Source organism: Lathyrus oleraceus, chromosome 6 (genome assembly GCF_024323335.1).
Source record: "Lathyrus oleraceus cultivar Zhongwan6 chromosome 6, CAAS_Psat_ZW6_1.0, whole genome shotgun sequence".
Classification (NCBI taxonomy): domain Eukaryota; kingdom Viridiplantae; phylum Streptophyta; class Magnoliopsida; order Fabales; family Fabaceae; genus Lathyrus; species Lathyrus oleraceus.
Genome location: NC_066584.1, coordinates 57,373,933 through 57,387,656, shown reverse-complemented (window position 1 = coordinate 57,387,656; position 13,724 = coordinate 57,373,933). Strand labels below are relative to the sequence as shown.

At 32.6% G+C, this 13,724-nt stretch overlaps 1 protein-coding gene across 1 annotated transcript; it reads right to left on the bottom strand.

The window, feature by feature from the left end:
* Window positions 1-8,089: 8,089 nt before the first annotated feature.
* On the bottom strand, window positions 8,090-13,724 carry LOC127092902 (beta-amyrin 11-oxidase). The gene is made up of 7 exons (XM_051031792.1): window positions 13,544-13,724; window positions 12,979-13,459; window positions 11,726-11,980; window positions 11,539-11,628; window positions 8,536-8,614; window positions 8,328-8,434; window positions 8,090-8,215 (listed from the first exon to the last, which is right to left on the bottom strand). The coding sequence occupies exons 1-7, from the start codon at window positions 13,609-13,611 to the stop codon at window positions 8,090-8,092; spliced, it is 1,206 nt and encodes a 401-aa protein (XP_050887749.1). The 5' UTR covers window positions 13,612-13,724.

The window sequence follows — 13,724 nt, the reverse complement described above, 5'->3', positions numbered from 1 at the left end:
GGCTATGTTTGAGTTGACTATGTGTTTGGTTTGGTCATTCTTTGTTTTACACTACACGGTGTTGGAATTGACTTGGTTTTTCTATTACTACTACCATTTGCAATTTTAATATTTTGTTTAGGTTTGGTAGGTTTTGAATTTTTTTTATTTGATTTGATTTTAGGATTGTTTAATCAAATATAATAATTTAATTATTTTAGTTTTAATTCAATTTAACAGACGATTTAGTTCGGTTGTAAAATATTATACAGAAATTAATTTAGATTGTTGATCAAAGGTCGTTGAATTTGGGCTTGAGGATATGCTCATAAACCACCAATGAGACCACTTGAGAAGTGTTTATGTTTACAATAATGTTTCAGCAAACATTGACTTTCCTGAAAATATGAGATGTATACAAGTCAAGTTGAAAATAAGGTTTAATTCTCTTCACTGAGTTCAAATAGGTTCAAATATGCACTTAATTTAGGCTTTAGTGTGTATAAAAAAGAATTCTCAAATACTAGGTGCAAAGCGGACATGATATCTCTCTTCTCAAACCTTGTTTCGACGGTCTGAGCGATAAAAGCGTAGTACTATGTTTCACAAATTTTATATACAAATATTAGCTTAATCAAATGATTAATAAATCTTGAATCTTTGTTTTTCTAAAATTGGTTTGAAAAAAAACAGTAATAGAGTTTTTGACATCTAAGGAATTTAATCTTCCAAATTTTGTAAATCAACTCTTGTACTTATTAGTAGTACAATTAGTGATGGTAACCCCTTTCAGTTTAGGGTTGTCTTAGGGTTGTAGGGTTATTGCTGGTGTAAAGCATGCTCACGCAAGGATGGTGACAAGCTTTGTATCTAGGTGATTTCTGAGTGAATTGGATATTCCCTCTTAACCTTATGGATGAGGTATTTATAGGAACCCCTTGGGCTTAGATATTAGGATCCAACAAAATGGTTATTGTATTCTTCTTTTAGGAGCATGGTAAATGGATCCATTATTTCCTCTATTATCTTAGAGAACATGGATTCCTTCTTTGGTTGCCCTTCCCCTACTGTTACAAGGTAAGGACACGTCACTCCCCATGTTTTCATAAGTGGGCGAGTGATGTAGCCAACACGCAAGTGTACCATACAATGGGCGAACATCGTGATAAATGGGCTACAATGAGCCCTACTTTGGGCGATGCGAGTTATTTGCATGCCCTTGGCAAGTCTCATGTTGCCTCTTATGGATCCTTTACAAATATAGCAGTGAACACTCCCTCAAGCACAAGCTTGTAAATGAAAAAGTGATTTATTTTGATCGCCTTTTACCTTTGTATTTGGATGAGTTTCTCAGACATGGTTAGGGTCGAGTCTCTCAAGCACATCTTAGAATGAGTCCCTCAATCACAACTTTGGTCGGGTCCTTCAAGCACAACTTGGGGTGACTCCCTTAGTCCTTTCTCGAGGCGAGTTCCTCAAGCATAACTTAAGGCAAATCCCTTAAGTATGACTTTGGATAAATCTCTACCTGTCAATTGAGGTAAGTCATCAAACGTAAGATGAGGTGATTCCTCAAACTTTAGTTGAGGTGAATGAACATGCACCATTAAATATGATCAATGATAAATTAACCTTGAAATTCCAAATCGGCCTTAATCCCTCACACGTGTTAGAAACCCGGGGAATCTTTTGCAACCGTTGGAGAATGTAGTGAGATCTCTTTGATTAATCCCAAGGATAACTTTCAAACCCCTTATAAATGGGGGGAGGGGGGTCAACTCTAACCATTTTACCTTTTTGCATATCTTCTTCTCCAAAGCCTTTGTAAGATTTCATCAGAGTATAACAAGCGCAAAGTACATTTGCTTCCCTGTTTTAACATGTTCAATTTCCATTCCTCTACTTGCATGTATAAAACCTCTTATTTCCTTCCTCTTTTAATGGCGATTATTAGATATTTAGACTAGAATAGTAGGATGATAAAGCCTTTAATATTAGAGAATGGTTTGAAATGTACTAGCATTGTGAGGAATTTTAAACGCACAAATGACTCCATTAACAACATACTCTTAGATATTGCGTGCTCGGGAGCTATGCCAACACTGATAGTTCTGATAACGACTCTCTTTCTTGCTTGTATTTAACAAGACACTCCTAGTAACTGATGGCAGCTTCAAACATTACGTACTTAAATGTTGAAGATTTTGTAACCCGGTATACGAGTGAGGAGAGGGTTGGGGATTTTCGGTGATGAATTTAGGTCTCCAAAATTGACCATGAAAATGATGTTATTTTATAGACGTGCTATAAAGAAGAGAGGACCAAGATGTCTTACCTAAATGAATCACCCAATCCTTACTTCTACTTACACCTCCATGTCATTCATGATTTAGGAGTTTTAATTTCTTTCACCCTAATTGAGGCAGAGGTTCTAGAGACTTCAAACGTTACTTCCTCCCATATTATGCCCAATGAATGAAGCGTGATTAAGGCATTTGAAATCATATGCACACGGCTGGATATCAACCCCATCATAGAGATGCTCTTTTCTTTTTACGGTAGGTTAGCATCAAAGGTGGCTGAGTGACTTTGATTACCTTGTATAGAAGAGCATTCTTAAATCCCAAATCTAGCTACTATAAGAATTAGAAGGACAAGTTCCTAAACATTAGTGGGCGAGATGGTGCCTCCATGGTCACAACCGGGGGAGATAGTGTCTCTCGCTTCCCTCTATCTTGGAAAGAGAATCTAGTAATAATCATTGGCTTTAACTTTAACTACCTCACCCTTATTGAGAGGGAGGTGGATCAACTATTGGATGGATTAAAGTCATGAGCTCCCGCACCATGATCATATAGTTCGTGGGAAAAGACAGTGAGATAGAAAAATATTTAAGTAAATTTAAGATCATATCGACCCTTATTTTAGGATTATTTACCCGCCAAGTTACTTATGTTTTATTTATACTTTTTTTTTGCAAAGAAAATATCTTCCATCTACCCAGTTGAAAGGAAAAAGCATCTAACCAAGAAGAAGGTTGGGTGCCAAGAAGAGGCATGCTGAAGGTGATTCCCCCGACGAGACTCGCCCTCATAAAGTCCAAAAACAAGGAAGGGACTCTTCTCATTCTCCAAAGGATGATAAAATAGTAATCCATGAAGAGGATATAGCGGGAGAGTGCTCTTCACCAATAAGGAATGACTCGCCCTGTCAATCCTTGATGTGTACTGACCCAACATTTGACGCCATCAAGTTCACTAGAGCCCGCATACATTTTTTTTAAGGACGTCCCTGACGACTACAAAGTCATCAATAACAAGGCACCCCTTAAGGTGTCTAACTTGACGGAGAATCACGTGCTAAAGGGCCTGCTAGGTAAGGGAATTCAACATGAGAAACATGCCCAAGCCATTGGTGAATTGAAATCTCAACTTTCTATCTCTTGGGGAAATTTTGCCCATGGCCAAGATATTATGAGAACCTTGCTCAAAGAGAAGGAGAATTTGAAAGCCAAACCTACAATGGTGGCATTTGAGGCTCATGCTCTCGTTGCTTTAGTGAAAACCTTGAAGGAGACTCTTGAGGAAGCTCTTAGTTCTCAGATGAACTAGAAGAGGAATTGTCCAAACTTAAGGATGAATTAGTGGAAAATTCTTACCAATATTTTGAGCGGGCGAAGGAGCGAATAACCTTCCTTTATCCTGCATTGGACCTGAGTCAAATGAATCTCTTTAAAGTGGTTCATGATATCCAGTTAGTGGAACAAAAAGAGGTGCGACCTCACAATGATTCATGCAAATCGCTTGACAGGGGCGCTCAAACCGAACCTGAAGACGACAAGGTTAGGGAGGAGAAAACTCCTAAGGAGGATTATGATCGCCAAAAGAGTGTTTTCAAAGAAAGGCGGGTTCCAGATGAGGGACAATGAGCTTTAGATGTGGTTGGAACATGATGACTGTGAAAATGTTATTACAGATTGTTGGAATAGTTAGGTAATAGGTTGTCCCATGTATGTATTAACTTAAAAGATCAAAGAAAAGCTGAAATTTTAGAGCATAAACTCTTTTGAAATTTGCAAGTTCAGATGAACAGTGCTTCTAGAAAGATACAAGTCATTCCATAAAAAAAATTATGATAGAGGGTGCACATATGAGCTAATGGACCAAGAGAGATTAGCTCAGATTAATTTAGACAAAACTCTAATAATAGAGGAAATATTTCAGAAAGAGAAGGCTAAAATTAAGTGGCACACATGGTGACAATAACACTCAATTCTTCCACAAATTGACTAAGATAAAAATGTCTTGAAGAAAATCTCTTTTACCAAGAATGGTGACAACCTTATAAAAAATACGGATAGACACTTTGTGAACCATTTTGAAGGAATTTTCATCTCTAACAACAACTGTGTTGACAATGGTAAATAATTGAATGCATCTGCCTTGTTTCTGAAACTATCAACTTACTGAACAACAAATCCATATATGATAACTTAGCCCTCAAAATAGACATCTCCAAAGCCTTTTACATACTTGATTAATATTTCATTTTAAAAGTTCTCAATGTTTTTGGCTTCAACCAATTTTTTTGCAATTTGATCAAAGCTATGTTGCATTCTGCTAAGTTGCCTCTCTTTGTGAAAGTAGTAATTTATCTTTGGCGCATATGGCCCCTAATATGATATTTTTTCCACAAGATATGGTAATCATGTTACCCGCTCCTTCTTAGAGAGTCACTTTCTAGATTTCCTTCTACCTCAACTTGGTGGAAATCTCTCTCTCTCACACACACATACACACATAATTATCAAACAGGTGATTCATCTGAATGGTTTATGGACAACCTAACTAATAAGTGGCATCCTAGATGCTCAATTCCTTCTAGAAAGATCTTTCGGACGGGGACACCCCATTTATGTTAGGTTTCCTAGATTCTTCAATATCTCTAATAAGCAGGATTGATTAGTTAGTCAAGTTGGAGTACTTCTAAATGGTAATATAATTTGAGCTTTGAAATGGAAGATATCCTCTTTGTGTGTACTAGCAAAATATGGTTTCTAATCTGTCGTCGTTTTAAAAAAAAATTAATTATAAAAAATATGTATTTATTTAAATTAGTAAATAAAATAATATAATGATTTTAAAATGAATAATTATTAGCGATGAATCACTTCTAAAAATAATAAAAAAATTAAATAATTTCTTTAAAAAAGTGAAAATTATTCATTTTAAAGTTATTATATTATTTTATTTACTAGAAGTGATTCATCGCTAATAATTATTTTAAAAAGTGAATTTTTAAAGCATAAAATTATTTAAATTTTGTTTTTATTATTTCTAGAAGTGATTCATTGTTAATAATTATTCATTTTAAAATTATTATATTATTTTATTTACTAATTTAAATAAATATATATTTTTTATAATTAAGTTTTTTAAAACGACAATAGATTAGAAACCATATTTCGCTAGTACACAAAAAGAGGATCTCTTCCATTTCCAATCTCAAATTATATTATCATTTAGAAGTACCCCAACTTAACTAACTAATCAATCATGCTGATCAGAGATATTGAATAATCTAAGAAACCTAACATAAATGGGGTGTCCCCGTCCAAAAGATCTTATCTTTCTAGAAGGAAGTAAGCATCCAGGATGCCACTTCTTAGTAAGGTTGTCCATAAACCATTCAGATGAATTATATATATATAGAGAGAGAGTAAGTAAAGTGGCTTTTTTATGGGAGTTTTTGGAAAAAAAATCACATTCATCCAATGGTACGCAACCCCTCAAAATACTTTTGTGTTGTTGTGATGATGATGAAAATGACGGAGTTGTTGTATTATTGACGATGATGAAAATCCATTATAAAAATTCAAGTTTATGTGTTGTTGTGTTGATGATGGTGAAAATGATGGGGTTGTTGTATTGTTGACGATGATGAAAATCCATTATAAAATTCAAGTTTATGTGTTGTTGTGTTGATGATGGTGAAAATGATGGAATTGTTGTTGTTGTTGATGATAATGAGAGATAATTGTGCTAAAAGTGTTTGTTGCTTATGAAATATATAAATTTCGTTAGAATTTTTTTCAAAGTTATAAGCTTTGTTTAGTGGTAACGTGTGTGTGCCTTTGAAGGAAGAGGTTTTGGGTTTTGGGTTCAAGTCCCTTGAAAGGTCAAATTTTGGGAATTTTTATAAGCCGAGAGAATCAAATCGATATCTCACTAAAAGTCGAATAATGTCAATTGGCACTTAACAAGCCAGGTGGGAAACCAAACTCTCCAACCTAAGAGAAAACAATAACTTTACACAAAACTCATTTATTTTAAAATAGGAAAAATAAATTACAAATGATCTTTAAAAAAGGGGGCCATTTTGGATCGCATGGCTAAAAGAGAAAACAAACTCTCCAACCTAAGAGAAAACAATAACTTTACACAAAACTCATTTCTTTTAAAATAGGAAACATGAACTACAAATGATCTTCAAAAAAGGGGGTCATTTTGGAACTACAAATGAACTACATAAATCAAAGCAAGGAAGAATTGAATTGCTTGGTTATGAAATCATAAACATCCATTTTCAACAAAAGATCAATTTTTAATTCGAGAGAATGAAAAATTGACGATCACCCTCCAAGAATAGTTTTGAGAAATTAGAAAGTAGACAAGAAAATAATTGAATATTAAGAAGGACACCCCTAAAATGAAATTGACAAATACCCTCCTTAATCTATTGGCAATCACCCTCTCTGGTTGTCCTAGATTTTTAGACCCTCAAATCTACGACATTCCAAGGTGTTTTATTTCAGAATTGAGATGCATTATGCACCTTACAGCCTTGACAACAAGTTGATTTTGGAGATTTCTACCAGATTCCTATCCGATCTTATAATTTTCCAATAAACTAGATTTTTCTCTTTCAAAATTTACTTTGAGATTTTGTAACAGTTTTTATAAAAAAAGAGTCAATATTAAAACCTTTGTAAACACACAAAGATACGGAATTAAACAAAAAAAATGATTAGTCGTAATCGGTACCATTTGAAGAAATGATTTATCACATAAATATTAATATGCAATATACTTTTTCTTCTTCATTTGTTCTTTTATAAAGATAAATCCATATGTAATTTAACCTCATCCGAATTCTTTTTCCCTTACCCTTTATATCTTTAAATTCAAAAATTATATCAGATATTACAGTTTTAAACATGAAGATGGTAATATATTTTTTACATCTGATGATTGCGTCAATGACACAATGCGTACTAATACAAGTGTTTTCAAAATCAGAGTGTGAACAACATACAAAATCTAGAGTATGGGTCCATGTTCCCGCGTATTCGTCACATCCATAGTAAAGCTGCTTAAATCAACACCAAAAATAAGAAAAGATTGCTCACCGGATTGTGACAATAATTTGAAAGAATAGGATCTAATGTCATAGACGGTAACATTGAGGAAATTGGAATCACAATCAATGGTGGAATTAGAAGACCGAAAGACTAAAAAGTCAAATTAAACAATAATTAAAATAAAAATTCAACTAAAATAAATTCTCCTTAATAAGCAGCACTTTTTTTATTACTAATAAGTAGCACTTTCGATTAGCTACTTAGCATACATTGTGCTGGATTAGCTTATTCCCATTTAAGTTGCTTAAACACCACTTATACTAAAATGTTTCATATAATAAACAATCAAAACTATATGACATCAAAATTTTATGAAGTCTTATACATTCTCTCTTTGCAAAAAGTAATAAAATCTTTTAAAATCTCTTAAACAATACCAAACAAAACTGATTTCCAATAAAAGAGGCTTTGAAACTTTAACTTCGACTCCAATAACTATGAACTCGATACCTTTATCACCTTAGCAAGACAATTATCTGTAGGCATAGGTGCTGGTAAGCAAGTAATAGGACAATCTGGATTTACACGTTCCAACCTATATAAATCACACATAAATTAATTAGTGAAAAAAAAACATTCCATTTAAAATTGATATACAGCATAATTTTTTTTTTATTATGGATTAAGAAATCAAATTCAATAAATTGAAATATTTTAGAGTAACAAAATAAAAGTGAAAATAAGTGTTAATTACTTGTAATTGAGAATGAAATAATGTAGAAATACATAAATTTCAATTTTGGCCAAGCTATTCCCAGGGCAGTGCCTACTTCCTACTCCAAAAGGAATGAAGGTTCCATGCTTGGTATCGTGATCCTGCACATATAATACAAATAAAATAGATCATAAATACTTTAATTGTTTAAATATGGTTTAAATAAAAAAATATGAAGAAAAAAGGTCCTATAATTAGAATAATATAACTTACATTCCATCTTGATGGATTAAATTCATCTGGATTTGAATAATAGGTAGGATCTTTGTGAATAGATTTTAGCCAAGGAAGGACTTTCCATCCTTTTGGTATTATATAACCTGAAAATATGGAGTATAGATGAACATTTTTAATCTCCTTTTTAATTTACAAAAATTATAAATAAATAGAAATATAAATGGTTTAATGAATATGAGCGAACCATTAATGTTAACGTCTCTAGTTGTCTCTCGAAAAAGTGCAAAAGTAAGACTGATATGGCGTAACGTTTCATCGATGACCTGTATGTGTATATGAGGTTAGAAGAATTCAACAATACTGTATCGGTAAGATTTTAATAAAAATTATTTGATATTATGAAGTATTTTGCATATTAGTAAATGTAAATAAAATCAATTTAAATATTTAGATAATTAAACATAAAATAACATGACATTAAATAATTTAATAAAAAATATATCAAACTATTATAAGTCTCGCATCGATCCTGTATAATCCAAATATATGTTTATAAATGCAACAATTCTTATTTTACAAATTAATTTTGTAACGACGAATTAAGTCAAACTCACAATTCTAAAAAGGTATTAGAGTTTATCGAAAACACATTACAAAAACGAGCTCAAAACTTCTAAAGATTGATTTAATGGTCCAAAAATTATCATCAAAGGCTTTGATTATGATCAATGTATCATCCACATATTAGAGATGAAAAATAGTTGAAAGCCCCTATTCTAAATTGAGTTAAACAACCATGCTCCATAACTTTGGAAAGCAATCCGCTAAGACATTCCACAATTAGAAGGAAAAGAAAAGGGACTAAAGATTCTTCTTTCTTAAGCCCCTTTGAAATATTAATCTCTTAAGTGGGGAATCCCTTAACTAGGACAAAAAGACTACCAGATAAAACACACACACGAATTCGAAAATGCCACTTATCACAAAAATCTAGCCTATCCAACATATAAGAAAGGAACCTCCAACTAACATAATTATATACCTTTTCAAAATCCACCTTGAAGATGAGACACTTCTTGGTTTTCTTTATCAAACCGACAATCTTATTCATTGGTACCGCTCTATCAACTAAAATAAGATGTATCTTAAATGAGAAGGAGAGTCAACCTTGAGGATCAATGTATCAAAGTAAAAGATAACACTACCAGGAAGTTAGTCCAAGCTATGAAACAACTAGAACATCAATATTAAGTCTAAGAAGTTGCTAGGATCTTTTGAAGAAAGAAAAGTTAAAGCCATTAGGTCTTGGATTTTTACTGCCCTCACACTAAAAAATTACAAGATCAATCTCCGAGAGAAGTAATAATGATATAAGCTCTGAATAATCCTCCATAAACATGAACAGAAAGGGAACACCATCCGGTTGGGGTCTATTAAAGAGAGGCTACCTGAAATGATTTGAAAAATAAGAGAACACCTCTTGCATGATATGTGAGACCTCTTCTAACCACACATCGCCAACTCGGAGAATAAAAATAGCATTCCTCCTACTCCTAATCTTAATATTTGCTAGGAAAAAACTCGTATTCATGTCACCTTTCATAAGCCACCTAATCCCAAATATTTGGATAACTAGGAGTTTTTAACTCTAAGTAAGGACCAAAGGCTAGAATTGACACTCGATTGCAAATCAATATCAACCAAAAAGAGATCTCATTGATCCACAACTAAATCTAGAGCTCTCACATCATCACTAAGCACACTTATCTTAGAATCCAAATTATCAAAAAACCCTTTACTCCAAATTTTGAAAGTGCTTTTAAGGAGTTTAAATTTTTCTTTAAGCTTAAAGGCCTTCCACCTAGTAGCATGCGAGGAACCCCAATAAGTCACAAGAACCTATAAAAAGGCAACATGATCAAGCCAATGATTATTAATTCTAAAGGGTTTGGGGCCCAAAGATTATTAAGGTAACAAAGGATAATATGACATTGGTCAATTACATCCCTATGGAGGCCCACTTAAACGTCATCTCCTATTGATCCCACTATCAATCTGACACCATAATCCTATCAATACTACTAACTACATTCTCATTCGGTTGGAACCAAGTCAAGCTCGAATCAATTAAGGGAAGATCCAAGAGCTCTATACTTATAATAAAGTTGTTAAAAGTCAATTACCAATTGGACCCACCCACACGCCTCGCACCCCGGGAAACCACCCCCTCCCATATAAAACAAATAGTATTGAAATCTTTCAAAACCTATGATGTATAAGTACAGATACGATATCTGGTGCAGGTATTGATATCGGTATGAGATATGACATTTAAGAAAAAAATCAAGGTACGGGTACATTAATAAGAAATTCTTATTTATAAAATGTACGAGTAAAGAACTAAATTATTAGGTTCATAATAAAACACCACTATAAAAAAATTGAAAAAACAAAAAATAATGTTAAGATACAATGATAACAAAATTAAAACACATAAATATATTATATTGATACTTAAATAAACAACAAATTTCATTCAAAGCCGAATAATGAAAAAAAAATGAAGTATCATGAGTACAGTACAAATACCCGATATGGATACGTATCCGATATCGGTACTTCACCATTTTAGAAATACTCATGTTTCAAAACTCAGAACACACCACCCGACTTCTCCACCAAAATGTAAGTAAATATAGTGAAGTTAAAAAAAATAAAATCTAACTTTGTTCTAATCTCCGAACAAACCTCAATAACCTTCTTAGACCCACTATCAATAGACGCTAACAAAAAAAAAAACATAACGTGGAAGCATGAAAAAACCAAGAAAAATAATGAGAAAAAGAGAAGGAAGAGTTGGCACTCTCTAAACCCTCTCTCTTACTCGAAATGAAAAGTAGATGTTGGCCTTGGTGTTTAATGAATGCAAGAATAAAGAGTATGAAATGTCAAAGCCACAAGAAACCTGGTTAAGATGCTAAAAAAACACAGGCAAAAAAGCAAACAAATGAAATATACAAGTGTTTAAATGCAAAGTTGAGGGCACAATTACAAAACCAAGTGTACCCTTTGAATGATGATGTAATTTAATGCATGAAGATGAATAAGAGAAAAATGCATGGAGAACACATGAAGAGAGAAGTGAATCTCTCTTTAATTTGATCGGTTTATTTGAACACGTGTTGACTATTAAGCCAATAACTAAATGAAAAAAAAAATCAATTATGTGTATACATGCCATACTTACTTGAGAGAGATAAACCATTTTCTTAATCTCTTCAAAACTTAATTTTTTCTTTGTGCCCTCTCTTGCCTTCATGATTTCCTCCTGCTCCTCCTACAACATTGATCAACAACATAATAGTAATTTTATTATGCTATTAAAAACATTTGACAAAAAAAACACACAAAAGTTATCAACTAAATTAATTTACCTTAGCCTTTTTCATGATATGTGGATTTTGTGTAAGATATATAATTGACCACATGAGTCCATGTGCAGTGGTTTCGTGACCAGCAAGTACCATTGCAATCAACATTTGGATGATATCATCATCATCTGGTTTCCAACCATCTTCATCATTTACTTGTAAAAGAATATCAAGTAAATTTTTTTTGTCACCCTTTCTTATCATCAACCTCCTTTCTTTCACAATAGGTTTCACTAATTTGGCTAGCTTCTCACGTGCCTATTATACCATGGATATAAATGTGTAATCATCACCAAAAAAAATCCTATAACATTTTACTATGTATCATTATTATAAGAAGATTTTTTAGGGTGATTAAAAAACTTTAAACAATGCAATTAAGTTTTTAAATTTTATGAAAAATATTTTTTTAAATGCATACAAATTTAGGTGAATTGAATTTCGGAAATTAAGTTTTTTTAAAAAATAAAATAAAATAATTTATAAATTATTCATAAAAGAGACTCTTCTATGTTGTAAGTTGAACTCATGTTATGTTATTGCGAAATATGAGTTAACTCCTTATCAAATTGTCCATTTTGATTATGGGTGGCCCTCGAGGCTGTAGGAGGGTTCCTTTTCTGATTGATTGAACATAGATTTTTTATCTATCTCCTTTAATTAGTTTGTCTAGTTATGTTTTTTTTGCTTGAGATGTGAAACGAGTATGTCCGTCCTATTTAAATATATTCTAGAAAATATTGTAAAAAATGAAGCGGAGTAAGGTCGACATAGTTCATAACGCGAGTCTAAAACCCTAACTCGCCCTAAAAAATGAGGATTAGGTGAGACGGATTCGCAAACACTACATCTTTTAGTCAAAAAAAAAATAGGGCGAAGCGGGACGGGCCCACAGACACATAATTTTTTTGATTTAAAAATACAAAAAATTATATTAATGGCTATGTCCTCTAAAACTAAAAAAAAAGGGAGTAGAAGAATAAGATAGACACATTAAAAAATCATAGATTCGTCCCCCAAAGAATTGCAGATAAAACAAATATTTCCAGCACTTCGATTTGGCTTGCCATCCTAATTTTGATATTAATTTAAAACTCATTTAATTACCAACAATAAATATTTTTAAATCATAGGAAGTATATATTTGGTCTGTGTTTAAAACTATTTATTTTCACAATACATATTCTAATTAAATTCATGGTTAATAACAATAATAATAATAATAATAATAATATAAAGATATTGGAAATACTTACAATGAGTCCTCTACGGAAAGCAAACCCCGGAAGATTAAATGGCATACAAAACAAAGCCGAGTGCATATGACTAAAAGAATTCCCTATTTTGGACATGAATCGTTCATCATAAGAACCCATGAAAAGACCAACGATAACTTTAAACGAAACATTCTTCATCTCTTTCAACAACTCAACAGGACGATTCATGCTAGAAAAATCCTCCAGCGATTTCACCATGATTTCCTCAATATTCGACAGGTAATTTTCTAATGAAGTGTTGTTCAGAGTAAGAGAAGAGATTATGCGTCTAAAAAGCATTTGTTCTTTTCGAGAAAAACTCCAATAGGGTTTATATTTAAGCAATTCTACCGTTGATTTTGGATAACTAAACTTATAAGTCTCATCATCTGTTAGCACTTTCATAATTAAATCAGCTTCACATATGATTATGCTCGGACTTCCAAACAAGTGTGACTTATAGATACCGTTTCGCCCATACCTGTAATATATCAGTATCAGTATCAGCATCTTCTGATATCAATGAAATAGGAGAAAAAATTGAGAAAAAGATTAAAGAGATTACTTGGAAACGATGTTTTTGATGAAAGAATCAGGATGACCAGATGAGAAGTGTTTAACAAAGGTTAACATATCGCCGATGAATGGCCATCCCAAATCACCAGGAGGAAGAGGGTACTGTTTGTTTCTTTGTTTGAGATTATAATACCAGTCATTCAATCTCCACACTAAATTGCTTACACAAA

Excerpts from the sequence above, each read along its gene's own strand:
- LOC127092902 (XM_051031792.1), bottom strand. The coding sequence starts at position 13,611 with ATGTTAACCTTTGTTAAACACTTCTCATCTGGTCATCCTGATTCTTTC. Across the intron at positions 11,629-11,725 it reads ATATCATGAAAAAGGCTAAG|GAGGAGCAGGAGGAAATCAT; the intron begins GTAAATTAATTT and ends TCAATGTTGTAG. Across the intron at positions 8,615-11,538 it reads AAATGGTTTATCTCTCTCAA|GTCATCGATGAAACGTTACG; the intron begins GTAAGTATGGCA and ends ATACACATACAG.